This window comes from Thamnophis sirtalis, unplaced genomic scaffold (genome assembly GCF_051295495.1).
Source record: "Thamnophis sirtalis isolate CommonGarterSnake01/CBP01778 unplaced genomic scaffold, rThaSir2_p1.2 scaffold_6, whole genome shotgun sequence".
Classification (NCBI taxonomy): domain Eukaryota; kingdom Metazoa; phylum Chordata; class Lepidosauria; order Squamata; family Natricidae; genus Thamnophis; species Thamnophis sirtalis.
Window position 1 is genome coordinate 48,907,388 of NW_028261386.1, and position 14,179 is coordinate 48,921,566.

Sequence of the window (14,179 nt, forward strand, 5' to 3'; positions counted from 1 at the left end):
AAATTGCTAGTTTTCCAGGTTCAGAACTATCTGTCAAACGTACTGGAATAAACCAGGAAAAGAGCTCTCTTTTAACAGAGATCAAAACAATTACAATCTACAAATAAAAACTTCACAAAAGTATCAACAAAATTATAATTTTATTTCAAGAACGTATTTTTCAGAGTATAAAAGCTAAAATAGGTATATTTCCAGATTTCTCCATATAAACATCTCACGTGAAAATGGAGGAGGTGAAAATTAGGCACAAAACTGACATACATCCCATACATCCATGTATATATAAACAAAAGAGCTAGCTAGCTAGCTAGCTAGACAAAATGATCCCTTCACATGATGCATACATGTGTGAGGCTTGCATAAGAAAAGTCAATTGAAGTAATTGGTTTATTTTTTTTTCTTCAAATCAAATAGATTGAATAATTTAATAGGAGTTGATAATTATATAGGTGAACATATATGATATTAATAAGCATTAGGGTAACTGGACAATTTTATTAAAGACTAAAGATCATGGAACTGGTCCAAAGTGTGACCCTATCAAAAATCACAATTTATTTCAGTTAAGAAGGTCTTTCCAGCCAAATGGAATGTACAATCTTATGCACATTTTTATGGCACAAGGGCTTCTTTGACTGCCTCAGGAACTCGACTGGCATAATAGTCATGATTTTTTAAAGTAGCAAGGACTCCTCCTGAATTCATGTGTTTGACCTCTTTATTATAATTAAAAAAGTTCCCATGAATATCAGTAAGTTTGCCTGTGAAGAAAGAAAAGAAAAACATAACTCTAGATTTGAATGGATTTAGACACAGTATCTGTATTTCTGCAAAAGAACAAACAATTAAAAGTAATTCATAAAAACTGAACATTCCTTTTCCAAATTATAGTTGGCTAAATTTGAATTTTTCCTTATGTTTCAGCATAACAGGTTAATACACAATATAATTAACGTGCTTTAATACACAAAACTGGCATCAAAATCAGTATAATTCTTCTGAACTTGGGTGTTTAAAGTTAGATCTTTTATACACACATCAACCTCCGATACCACCATATCTCATAAAAAAGCAATAATGGATTAGCTGGAAAATTAATAGTTATCTATTTGCAAGATTATGCTTACTCTGAAAATTATTTTGAAGCCGTGCTTAAGACATCTTACAATTAGAGAAGTATTTCTTCATTTTCTTTAAAACATACATGTTTTAAGAAATTAACTCTTAATTAATATGATTTTTAAAGTAACTACAACTTTTTTCAGACTTTCCTAGAAACCTAGAGCCTTGGTGGTAAAATGGTTAGAGTCCAGTACTGCAGGCTACTTCTGCTGACTGCCGGTTGCCTGCAATTTGGCATTTCAAATCTCACTAGGCTCAAGGTTGACTCAGCCTTCCATCCTTCCAAGGTGGGTAAAATGAGAACTAAAATTGTTGAGGAAAATATGCTGACTCTGTAAACTGCTTAGAGAAGGCTGTAAAGCACTGTAAAGAGGTATATAAGTCTAAGTGCTATTACTATTGCTATAAATAATAACAGCATATTTTAAAAGATAAGAGCAGGGTTTTGTGTTCTTTTGGGTTCTGAAGCACTTATTTCCAAACAATTTTCACAGGTTGCAGAGCCCAAGAATTCTATAATAGCATAATTGCCAACTTTTGTTTTCTTATTTATTTGTTTATATTTTAAAAATTTAGAAATTGCTTTTTATTTCTTTTCATATCTGTCAATGTCAACAGATATGAATCAAAGAAATCTTAAATTTAAATCTAAATACCTTATGTATACTTATTGGCACGTACAGGCAAAAAATATCACTATCACATAACTATATAATCACTATCACTATAATTATATCACACAATTAAGAAGAGTAAAAATACAAAAGAGCAATCATTGTTAAACTATTGTCCAGCTACAGAAAGAAAAGTAGCAGGGATGACCATCAGCTAGGAAATAACATATATTAATCCAATAAATATTTCTGTACGCTTAATTGAAAAGAATATAAACATATTTTTAAAATACTAGGTTTAAGTTAGCATCGTTGGCCTCTTTGTTATATCGCTTTACAAAGAGAAATATTTATACATCTCCTTGTTTCTATTTCTCCGATGCATTTACTAACTTACCTCCAACTGCATGCAAAATAGCCTCTGGTGCACATGTATCCCACTTCTTGCATCCAGGACTGGCAAATACATAAGCAGAAGCTTTGCCTTCAACAAGTTGAATGATCTTATACAAATAAAACAACCTGAGTTGTTTAATATGCACATATGCAATGTTTTTAAAGATAAGTAATAAGTTTACATACAGATCAATGTTTTAGTTCTTGATTACTTTCTATGGCCTTTTTCCTTTGCTCTTATATATAGCATGTGTGGGGGTGTGGGTGTATGGGAAGGTAGGTAGGTAGGTAGATAGGTGGTAGGTAGGTAGGTAGGTAGGTAGGTAGGTAGGTAGGTAGGTAGGTAGGTAGGTAGGTAGATAGATAGATAGATAGATAGATAGATAGATAGATAGATAGATAGATAGATAGATAGATAGATAGATAGATAGATAGATTCTCTATACATATATTTATGCACATTTTTGGATTATAAAGATATTATGATTCAAGTGGTAAAATTTACCATTAACCTTTTAATTAGGTTATAGCTTATAGAAAAACATTCTTGATGAGGTAAGGACATGCAATATCAGGGGTTTTCAATTCAATTGTATAGAATGTGAAGGATATGTGTTTTTGTTTTATTTTTTATGTATAATGTACACTGAAGATGGTATTTAATTTGATTGTATGAGGTGCAATGACAATAAAGTAAACTATAACTATTATTGCTAAAGAAAGTATTGATCCATTTCTAAGCCACTCTTTTAAGAATTTCTACCACCTTGAGAGTTGATATGTAAATAATTAAAATCCCAAAGAAGCCAAAGCAATTAATAACATTATGTCCATAATTCCTATGCCCCACCCACACAATGTGGTTGAAATCAAATTGCAAGTTGTGCATCACCTATTGGAAAACTTTGTCTGGGACACTACTATAAAAATGAAAGTCTCGTCTTGTACTTTAAAAAAATTAACCCTATTATCATGGCATTAAAATGTAGGGGTGTCCATACCTTATTACCAGCACCTCCAACTCTCACCACACTGTCAGGCTTCATTGCACTAATGCAATCATTTACCATCTTGCTGCTATGTGATCTTGTGGTGGTAATGATATGCTGTCCAGCTGGTACCTCTTTCAGCTGAAATCCAAAGGCACCCAAACCAAGGATTCCCCATATTGTTCTGCCTAGAACTGCATCTGCACCTGCCTGAAAAAAATATTTGAACATTCTAGTTTCTATTTTGAAAAATAAACAAAAGGAGTAAATATATATGATGGTTGAGCCGGCAGATAAAAATCAATGGAATTCAATGTTGGGTGGACTTAGAGGCGTGAAGGGATTTGAGACTGACACATCCCTCGGGCTCAGACTGGTCATCTCCTACAGTATATGAAATCTGAAATTTGGATTTATGCTGGTCCTAAATCTGACATGGGTGTACATCCTTTTAACTAGGGCAATTTAAACAGGAAAAAAGGACCATTCCTCCTTCTAAGTAACCCCATTATTCTAATTAATTAGAAGTGATATGCAGTAAAATAGAAGAACATTAAGAAATTAAAGCATTTCCTACTTCATAGTTGTAATATGGTTGATTGATGACCCCTGCAATAGCTTTTCCTTGATAAGCAATACCAATAAGAACTGTTACATGGTCAAGAAGGCCTGAAAGAGATAAACATCTGTCAATGGAAATGAAAATCAAGATTTTTCTAATATTTTACAGTTGACTTACATGATACTTTATAATTTCAGTGACTGTTTATATTTGATCATGCTTATACACTAGTTGCTTAAGTATGTTTGTTAAATAAGCCACAACTGGTTGGGTTTACATTATGCTAAACATCAGTCAATACACAAAGCTAAAACCAAAACAAACTCTCATTAAAGTTTTGCATGTTATAATACAGTATAGTACAGAAACTTGCTGCATTTTTTTATTCAAGGTCATTTTTCTTCCATTTCATTAAACAATAAAGTAGAACCCACACCTGCCTTGCTTTAACAAGTTATTTTCCAGTTCACTACTCTCCGGTATCAAATCCATGGAACATTTCGTGATTTCTAACCAAGCAAAATTGCCAAGGACATCAATTCAGTAGAACACCGACTATAATACATTGTCATACAATCCCAGTTGTATCTATTGTTACATTAAGAAGTAATTTGCAAGTATCTTTGTGATGCTTTTTCAGTTTTCTGGATCCCCATATAGCTAAAAGAAAAATTCCAGAGGCAATGAAAATAGCAATTAGAAATAAGGAGGGGGGGAGCCCTGATTTGTGCCTGTTTCAATTACAGAACAACAACTAAATAATTCTGATGTTACTTGTGTGCAAGAGATAAGCCTGACTGCATTTAATTCATAGTACTGTATTTTTCAGAATATAAGACGCACCTTTTTCCCCTCAAAAAAGGGGCTGAAAATCTGGGTGCATCTTATACACTGAACACAGCATTTTTTTGCCTCCCAAAACTCTGCCCCCTTCACCAAAATGGCTGTGCAGAGCCTATAGGAGGCTTTCAGAGTGCTCCTGGGGACTGGGGAGAAATGAGTGAAAAATGGACTGTTTTTTGCTCAATTTTGCCCCCCTCCGCCCCAAGGAACACTCTATAAGCCGTGACCCGACAAATGCGCACCAACAAAACCATGGCGATAAACCACATGAACAGCTCGCCCACAAAGGCGCGCCCACAAAAGAGCACCGACAGAAGCGTGATTAGGGTTAAGGTAAGGGTTAGGGTAAGGGTTAGGGTAAGGGTTAGGGTAAGGGTTAGGTTTAGGGTTCTTATGTTGTTTTCGCGTTGTTTGTTGATGGCGCTCTTTTGTCGGCACGCCTATGTGGGCGCGATTTGAACATCGCGGTTTTCTCGCCGCGGTTTTGTCGGCGTGCATTTGTGGGTGAACCTCTATAAGCCTCCTAAAGGCTATGCATGCAATTTTTTGACAAAAAAACGGGCCCATTTTTGTGAAAAATTGACCATTTTTTGCTCATTTTAGGGGGGGGGCACCACCCAGGAGCACTCTACAAGCGTCCTAAAAGCTATTCATGCCTTCTTTTAAAAAAGAAATGGGCCCATTTTTGTGAAAAATGGGGCCATTTTTGAGAGGTCTACAGAGGGCAAAAACTTTTTTTAAAAAATTTGCCTCTCCAAAACCTTGATGCATCTTATACTCTGGTGTGTCTTATACTCTGAAAAATACGGTATGTTTGTGTAGGACAAATGGGAAATCTATAATCATTCAGACATTGCTGAATCATTATTTTCAGCATCCCTTACCACTATGTTGACTGGAACTTTTAGCAGTTCCATAGTTCAAAACAGCTGAAGTATTTTTTTTTATGGATCGCAACCCAAGATTGCTTAACCGCAACCCGGAGTGTTGGGAAGGAATGCTTCACCATTAGAGAGTGAAGCAGTCACATGGGAATCTCGCTTAACAACTGCTTTGCTCAATGACTGATTTTCTGGTCCAAACTACAATGATACGTCAAGGACTACCTATACAACAAACTGTCCCTTAAAGGCCTTTTAAGTTCATTGTTACATGAGAAATTAACAAAAATCCATTTTATCAGGTTAAGTAGTTTAAGTATCTAGACATCACTTCCAATTTTCTATCTCTGGAATAACCAATTGGGTGAACTTTCTATTAGAACTCAAAAACTTCCTAATGCAATCCTAAAAAAATGCTAACCATCATGTCCCTGAATCACTAAAACTATATAAAACAAAGGTTCTGGACTTGCTTTATGGTGCATAATTCTCAGCTTGTTGCTGTTGTTAGTTGCAAAGTTGTGTCCGACCCATCGCGACCCCATGGGCAACATTCCTCCAGGCCTTCCTGTCCTCTACCATCCTCTGGAGTCCATTGAAGCTCACACCTACTGCTTCAGTGACTCCATCCAGTCACCTCATTCTCTGTCATCCCCTTCTTCTTTTGCCCTCAATCTTTCCCAGCATTAGGCCCTTCTCCAGTGAGTCCTTCCTTCTCATTAGGTGGCCAAAGTATTTAAGTTTCATCTTCAGGATCTGGCCTTCTAGAGAGCAGTCAGGGTTGAACTCCTCTAGGACTGACCGGTTTGATCACCTTGCAGTCCAAGGGAATCGCAGGACTCTTCTTCAGCACCATATTCAAAGGCGTTCAGCCTTTCTTATGATCCAACTTTCACAGCCATACATTGCAACTGGAAAAAACCATAGCCTTGACTATACACACTTTTGTTGGCAGGTGATGTCTCTGCTTTTTAGTCTAGATTTGCCATAGCTTTCTTCCCAAGGAGCAAGTGTCTTTTAATTTCTTGGCTGCAGTCCCAATCTGCAGTGATCTTGGAGCCCAGGAAGATAAAACTTGTCACTACCTCAATTTCTTCCCCATCTATTTGCCAAGAAGTGAGAGAGATTAATTCTCAGCTTAATGTACCCCATCTTAGAGGAGAGAGAGAACCTCATAGATATCCTTGATTCCTTACAAAAATATAATAATTAAAACAGATAAAATGTGGTGGTTACTGTTTTATGTGATAGCTTCTAGCACAAAAAGACATTCACATACATTTATAGTGTAAAAGCCCTGCTAAGGAAAAGCTGGGCCTCAGTCAACAATAAGGAATGAATCATTCAATGATCTATTCTGATTGCACACTTTGTATTGTACTTCCAAACTTTTAAAGGGTGACCGCGACTTCTATATATCATATGGTCATGCATTAATGATAGATATTAATCTAGAAGCCAGACAATTGTGGATAGTTTTGTCCTCAAATCTATAAATGCTATAAATAACCTCTCACCAAAGAAACAAAGAACAAACCTTCAGTATATTCTTTTGTTCCATCCAGAGGATCAACCCATATAACAAGCTTTGAAGGAAACAAAAGAAAAGTAGAAAGTTTCAAAAGCGGAAAGTGTGGAGAGTAAATCATTACTAGGCTGCAGTGGCTGCCCAGCTGCAGTGGACTCATAAATAGTCAATCACTTCTCAAATCACAATTCATTCCACCCCATAGTGATTAATGATTCTCATCCAGCAGTTGTTACTGTCTGGAAAATAAATCAGGGATTATTAAAAAAATTAACCCTTTTAAATACCTCTTCCTCTTTTATAGCAGTATACTGCGGTGGACAGATTTGCTTCAGTATCTCCTCACATTGGCTTTTCTCAAGTAAGTCTTCACTGACTTCTTCAAAGGGAAGATCCTTGATTTTTTTTAAAAAGACTATGCACAGTTAAAGTCAAAAATGCTTATTCATTTCTTAGCCAACTAGAGGCAAGTTTAAATAATTTTAATGAAAGAGAAGTTTTTGAAAGCTGGACTTTTTAGTGCTGTAACATTCCAAAACTATCAGCAAAAGTCTATACAGATGGGCCTGTAACATTGGCTGCAGAATTGGTTACAATTGATTATAATTTAGTTGCAATGATTGCTAAACAGTGTTAATCCAAAGAATAAGTTGCAAAAATAGTCTTACTGCTACAGCTGAAAATGCAATATAAGTAACATTCTTCATTAAATGCACACATTACAAATGTTTGTAATGAAAAATAAAATAGAGCAGATGTTTGTAATGAAAAATAAAGTAGAGCGGAGAGAAATTTCAATAACGTTAAATGCTAACAAGTTTCTGTAATGTTTAAAGCATGGAGACTAAACACCAAACTAAGAGAGATGAATCTTGTTAGGTAAGACCCCAAATTCAGATGCCACTGAATTGGTGGTCCTACCTAAATGTTTAAATCCATGAGCCATTTGAGATCAAGGACTCTGCTGAACACATATTAAAAAATCAGTTTTTAACTGTCCTCAATGACTTCTTATTCAAAGACTGTTTGAACTTGGGGATGGCACTGCAATCTCATGACTTTACAACCGTATCACTTAGCAATGAAAATTCCACTCCCAACTGCTATCATTAATTGTGGATTATAGTATATTTTTATAGTGGCTTTAATTTTTGCAGAGTCACTGTTGTGAGATGGGCAGATATAGAAATGTTTGAATAAACAAACAAATTCCAAGGTAGTTGGAAAGTTTTTTTTATTTCTAAGTAAATAATATTACATATAGCTGCTGCTGTCAAATCTATTCTAGTCTTGTAATCCCCATATGACTAGTTAAGACTTCTTATTACAGTATTTGAACGCAAGTTACCTATAAATGTATGAAACAGCAGTCATGGTCATATGGAAGAAAAATGGTGGAGAGACTGGGGTGCAATTTATCAACAGTTTTTTCTCACTGGTTGGTAGTGGTTAGGGTTTTGTTTTTTTTTAAGAGGATAAAGGTAGTGTATCGAATCAAACAAGTACAAAAGAACATGCTGACTCCTCACCTCTTCACCTATGATTGTCACCTTAGGAAAGTTCAGAACCAAGGACGAACAAATGCTCATCTGTACCAAGCGATCAGCTTTAGTCTGGAGGTCATTAGCTCCACACTATTAAAAAAGAAACCTGGTCAATTTATAATCAAAATAACATCTTGGCTAAAATAATTGTGTTATCATTAGGAAGATGTAAAATTACTGGAAATTTTGCAATATGTATTTGGTTATTGAGAAAATCCTAGGGGTTGTGTATGTTTTCAATTGTATGTATCATCTTACTGTCATGCACTGGGTAAATATTTTAAGATATTCTTCCTCAGAAAAAAATTTTACTTTATTTTTACTTCATTCATTCATTCATTCATTCATTCATTCATTCAATGAATATGTATGTGTGTGTTTGTGTGTGTGTGTGTGTGTGTGTGTGTGTGTATGTATATGTATATGTATATGTATACATGAAGTATAATTACACAACATACTGTGTAATATTAGAATGCTGGAATGTGACTGGAGAGACCAAAGCTTAAATCCTGTTTTTTTTTCTGACTGGGTAAAATTAAGTCAGCCAGTATCTTCAAAGGCATTGTGAGGATAAAGATAAGGCCTTGGAGCAAAAGGAATAAAATATAATAAATATGGACCAATTATTTTTGCTTTTTCAGTTCAAAAGGAATAAAATATAATAAATATGGACCAATTATTTTTGCTTTTTCAGTTCTGTATGAGAAAACTCTAGATATTTCTGTACAATTTTCAGCATCTCTCAGAAATAGCCAGGCTGGCTAAGGTTGTTGGAATTGTACTTCAGTAAATGGAGATCCACACATTTCTTGGCCCTAATACAGGTTGTTAGATATTTTAAATATTTTAACATCCTGAAAAGCAAGAAAGTTTAGTCATTTTTCTCTACTCTCATAAAGACTATTCAAAGTAACTGGGAAACCGGAAGACAAAATCACAGACATATTATAGATTATTTTAAGAGCTATAAAACTTTATATATAGCATGTCAGCAAATGAGATGTCTCTAAATGATTAATATTGATGATAGAGTTATAAAATATTTGATGAGCCCTTTTAATGGCTATTCCAGCAGATGTTGTCTGGGCATGCAAAGACTAAGTTGTACTGACACTTTGAGCAATCATTATTTCAAAGAGTGAATCCAGAAGGATACTTGCTTGCACCAAATTATTTGTGCCTACATCTAAAATAAATGAGGCTACAATGCTAAACACCCTTATTACTGGGCAAGCCTTATTAAACACTACAAGCCTTACTTTTGAGCACAGACGCACAAAATTTGTTCTGCACGTTATACCAGCAGCAATTAATTCTTCTTTATTTGGATACATAAGTTCCAACTGGAAACACATAGGATGCTACTGATCATTTACCTTCTCCACTATGTCCAGTTCTCCTCCAGACATAACTTTTCTGACAATGGTTCCCGCTTTATTAGCCACAGAATATGCTGAGGCCACAAGACGCAACAATACACTTGGATTAGAAGCCATGATTACTACATAGAAAAAACAAAAGAAAACAAAGGCAATCTTGTAAGTAGCACAATTTTCTTATGAAAGAAATACCTTTGGGCCCTGACTTACATTGGAAAAGATTAAAGAATCTTTTTGATTAGAAATCATTTTTAGCAGTAGAAGACACTTCAGAAATACCCATGTAGTTATGAAGTCAAAATATAGATTATAATTATTACAAATCTTTTAATTATATCTCCTTCTTTCAAAAAGAAGCCTGTTAGGAATTTAATAGTCTGCTTTTTAGTTTCAAGCATCTGGCTCAGACATTTCCAAATGTAGAGAACATAGGCAGTGGCCTTGAAGGACAACCAAGGTTTTTTTTAATATGGTCTACCTTGGAGGGATGATACCAATCCACCATCTTCATGAGGTAGAGATTTTATCTGTCACATACAGAAGGGATGATACTCCTTCCTCTTATGAAAAAAGATGAATCTGATTTTTTAAAGGCAAAGAGCAAAGTTGCCATGAGTTTTATATTGCTCCCTCAAAGTTTTGGAGTTTTCTAAGGTTTGAAGTTCCATGATTTAGAGTTTCCAAGAAGCTGGGAATTTCAGGAAAAGTGAAGCACAGAAACAGATGCTTCAGGTAGCACTATTTCTGAAATGTTAAAGTCTCATAAAGAATTAGTGTTAGGATTTAACACTTGCTTCTTTGTGCTTGGTTAAAGTAATGATTTCACCTTCTCTATATAAAATATAGCAATACCACTTAGACTTACATACCCCCTCATAGTGCTTTATAGCATTCTCTGAGCAGTCTACAAATGTCAGTATATTGTCCTCAACAATCTGATCCTTGTTTTATCAACCTCAAAAGGATGGAAGCCTAAGTCAATAATGAGCTGGTAAGGATCAAAGTCCTGACTGTAGGCAGAGTTAGCCTGAAATAATGCATTCTAACCATTGTATCACCAATGTAACTGGATGTTTAAACCCCAATCTGCATCCATTCTTCAAACTGAATATTTTTTATTTGCTGCCAATGTTATGTAATAATATGAAGTAATAAATTGGATTGTTTTTACAGGACCAGTTTTCCACTGTTTTCCATTTACTAAAGTCTATGGTAAGATATAAGTAAACAAGAGCAGGTGTTATAACTTTGAATAGTCACTGAATGATTGTCAGTAAGTGAGGTATGCAGTAAAGCAATACAAATTGGATTTATATACAATATTTCACTGTGTCATGATTTGCTTTGCCAAACTTATTTGAGTAAGCCCCAATTTTCTGGGCCTGCCCAGAGCACCGGATACCATTCCAGTACGGTTCTATGGAGGGGCCACCCACCCACCCACGCTCCTTACCGGTATTAGAGTTCTTCAGGGCTTCTGCGCATGCGCATGGAGCATATGGCACCTGTGCGATGCTCCGCCAAGCAGCTGGAGCATCGCAGAGGTGTCACGGAGCGTTGCAGGTGGTAAGTACGCATGTGCACGCTGCGCGCATTCATGTGGTGGATGCCGGGCCCCGTTTACACCGAGATCCGGAACCGACCACTACTAATAATCATACATAGTTTGATTTGATTTAATGTGCAACTCCAACGAAGATGCATATGAAGATTTGTTATCAACTTTCTTCTCACATTATAGAATTGCAAACATAAACTTTTTACTGTGACCAATTTCCCTTTATCCTGGCAGCCTCATGTTGATGGAGAGGATCAGAAGTAATCCTGTACTATATTCCCCATCTAACTTCCTTTAGAACTCTTCTGAAGAGTGGGAGGTTCTGGTTCATGTATTGCACTAAGCCAAACTTTTTTGTAGTTTCACCTAGTTGAAAGCATGCCAAGCCCAAGAGTAAGTAAACAACGGTCTATAAGCTTCAGTAGAAACATATGTCCTTGTCTATTCCTCAAACATTGAGAAAACTAAGATTTCATTAGTATGGCAAATTGGCAACTTATGTAGTTGTGGACATGCAAAGGAGTTAATAAATATTGAAAATGATCACATAAGTAATCCTCTTTCCTCACTGTGAATGGTGCAACATTTTTTTAAAAAAACTCCTAACTTCAGTTTCATGTTAACGGAGAAGGGAATCTGAGAACTAGCAACTTTTAAACTACATTTAATTTGTTAAATTATATCATTGGGAAAGAAGCTGAAAAACTTCACTTCATCTGCTTGCTTTTTATTCCCAGTAATATTGGTTATTGTCTTAACATTTTGCAACTAGTTTTTCTGGTTTAAAGCAGAATTTATTTTCCAATTCACCACTTCCTTGTAGACTTTATGTAGCCACTTTGGTTCACCCACAAATGCACGAACGACAAAAGCGCGCCTGACTAAACCGCGCCGACAAAAGCGCGCCAACGAATGAGCGCTGAAGCGCGCCGACAACAGTGCGCCGACAGAAGCGCGCTGTAACCCTAACCCTAAACCTTACCTTAACTTAAATCGCGCTTCTGTCGGCGCGCTTCTGTTGCCGCGCTTTTGTCGCCGCGCTGTTGTTGCCGCGCTTTTGACATCACGGTTTTAGCGCCGCGGTTTTGTCGGCGCACTTTTGTCATTCGCGCATTTGTCGGGTCATGGCCACTTTACATAATCTGAACTATATCTAGTTTGCGTCTTCTTCTTCTACAAAGTGCATGTTTCTTTAGCTTTTAAACAAAAATTAAGAAACTACCCACTTACAGAAAAGATAATTTAACATTCTGAGCAGTGGAACTTGAAGCCCATATTCTTATTAGCCCTGGGACTGATCCAGCCCATTTTAAAGAAATTTGGATTGCATTGCCTTCAATATTCCTTTATCATAACAACTATATGGTGAGCACTGAAGACCCATTTTTGAAACAACCACACCTGAACAGAACATAAAATGGCCTCACACACATGAACATATTTATTATTGTGTTTCATCTTTTAATTGATGCTTATAAAAACTATTAGGCTGATTTTAGGCTGTGCAGCAGCACTTCCCTCCCCCCCCGCCTCATATTATGGGAAGTGCCAACTTTATTTTTATCAGTTATACTTTTTTTTGCTTTATCTTTTTTTGTCAAGTTTTTTTTATTTTTTAACATACATATAATATAATCCAAAGTATACCAGTACATCTTAACACGCATTTTTGAGTATTCAATAATATATCAATTCCTTTTGCCATCAAGCCTCTTCAATTTTTATTTGCTCTTCTGCTTTCCATACACTCATATTATAGTCTATTTCATCTTCAGCTCTCCTCCTCTCCTTCTCTTCTCCTTCTTACCTTCTTTCCTCCCTCTACATTCTCTTTCTTTTTAGCAGTTATACTGATGAATCTTACCCATGAATTCAGTGATCACAGTGGACCAAAAATATTATTTATGAAGTACCACAAACCTCCTTTATTTGGTTAAAATATTGGTGAGGATTTGCACAAAACTTCTTTAAAATGGTTTTACTCCATCTTCCAAAGCAAAATCTTCTGATCTGACACAGGAACTTTTTAAAATTATAAACGTTTATCCAAAATATAAGTATGTATAAAACAGCTACTTAACTGAAAACTTTCTGCACAGGCATATATAGAATTGCACCAGGAACTACTTGTTCACACCGCTCATGTTTGTTGGTTGTTTTCTAAGTTCTAATCCATTATAGTAACTATCATACATGTAAGAAACAGCACCTGTGCCACATTTAGTCACTCAAATGAACACAATACGAGCTTGACCATGCCACTAGAATAATTCCAGGCTGCTTTCTCCTCCCACCGTGACTGTATATATGTCTTTTCCTAATTCGAGGACATTGGCACGACGGGATTGAAAGAAAAGTGTTATTTCACCACACACCTCCTTCATTATCACAAGACCTCTATCGATGAATATCTAAAAGCAAATAATCCGAAAAGGACAAGAGAAAAATGAAAATAGCAGCGTACCTCCTTTTCCAGCAGTCTCACTGTTACAAAACACTCGCAAGAATGCTCGCGCCGAGATTACTCAGTGCCGATTTCCTATTCTTTCTCCGCCCCACTTACCGGGTCCTTTACTGGGTCCTTATTGGCAGATTGGCCAATATCTGGCCAATAACGTTTAGATGTATGTCTGTTCCTAATTCATGCACAGGGAAGACTCATTTACACAATTAAGCCACTTTTCTGGGCTGCGAAACTGAACTGATATCGGGGTTCGGGGCACCCAGATCTAGAGGCGATGCTTGCGAGACTCCCCAGCT

The 14,179-nt window shown here is 36.1% G+C and overlaps 1 protein-coding gene across 2 annotated transcripts; it reads right to left on the reverse strand.

Annotated features, from left to right (window-relative positions):
* Nucleotides 1-123: 123 nt before the first annotated feature.
* On the reverse strand, nt 124-14,162 carry BPNT1 (3'(2'), 5'-bisphosphate nucleotidase 1). 2 transcript variants are annotated; one of them, XM_087717813.1, is made up of 9 exons: nt 13,983-14,162; nt 9,859-9,983; nt 8,465-8,569; nt 7,223-7,330; nt 6,945-6,993; nt 3,699-3,790; nt 3,134-3,331; nt 2,134-2,239; nt 124-761 (listed from the first exon to the last, which is right to left on the reverse strand). In XM_087717813.1, the coding sequence occupies exons 2-9, from the start codon at nt 9,976-9,978 to the stop codon at nt 613-615; spliced, it is 927 nt and encodes a 308-aa protein (XP_087573939.1). In that variant the 5' UTR covers nt 9,979-9,983; nt 13,983-14,162; the 3' UTR covers nt 124-612. The 2 variants fall into 2 exon arrangements, with proteins under 2 accessions (XP_087573939.1, XP_013919732.1); XM_014064257.2 differs by having other exon boundaries at nt 13,884-14,162.
* Nucleotides 14,163-14,179: the final 17 nt, after the last annotated feature.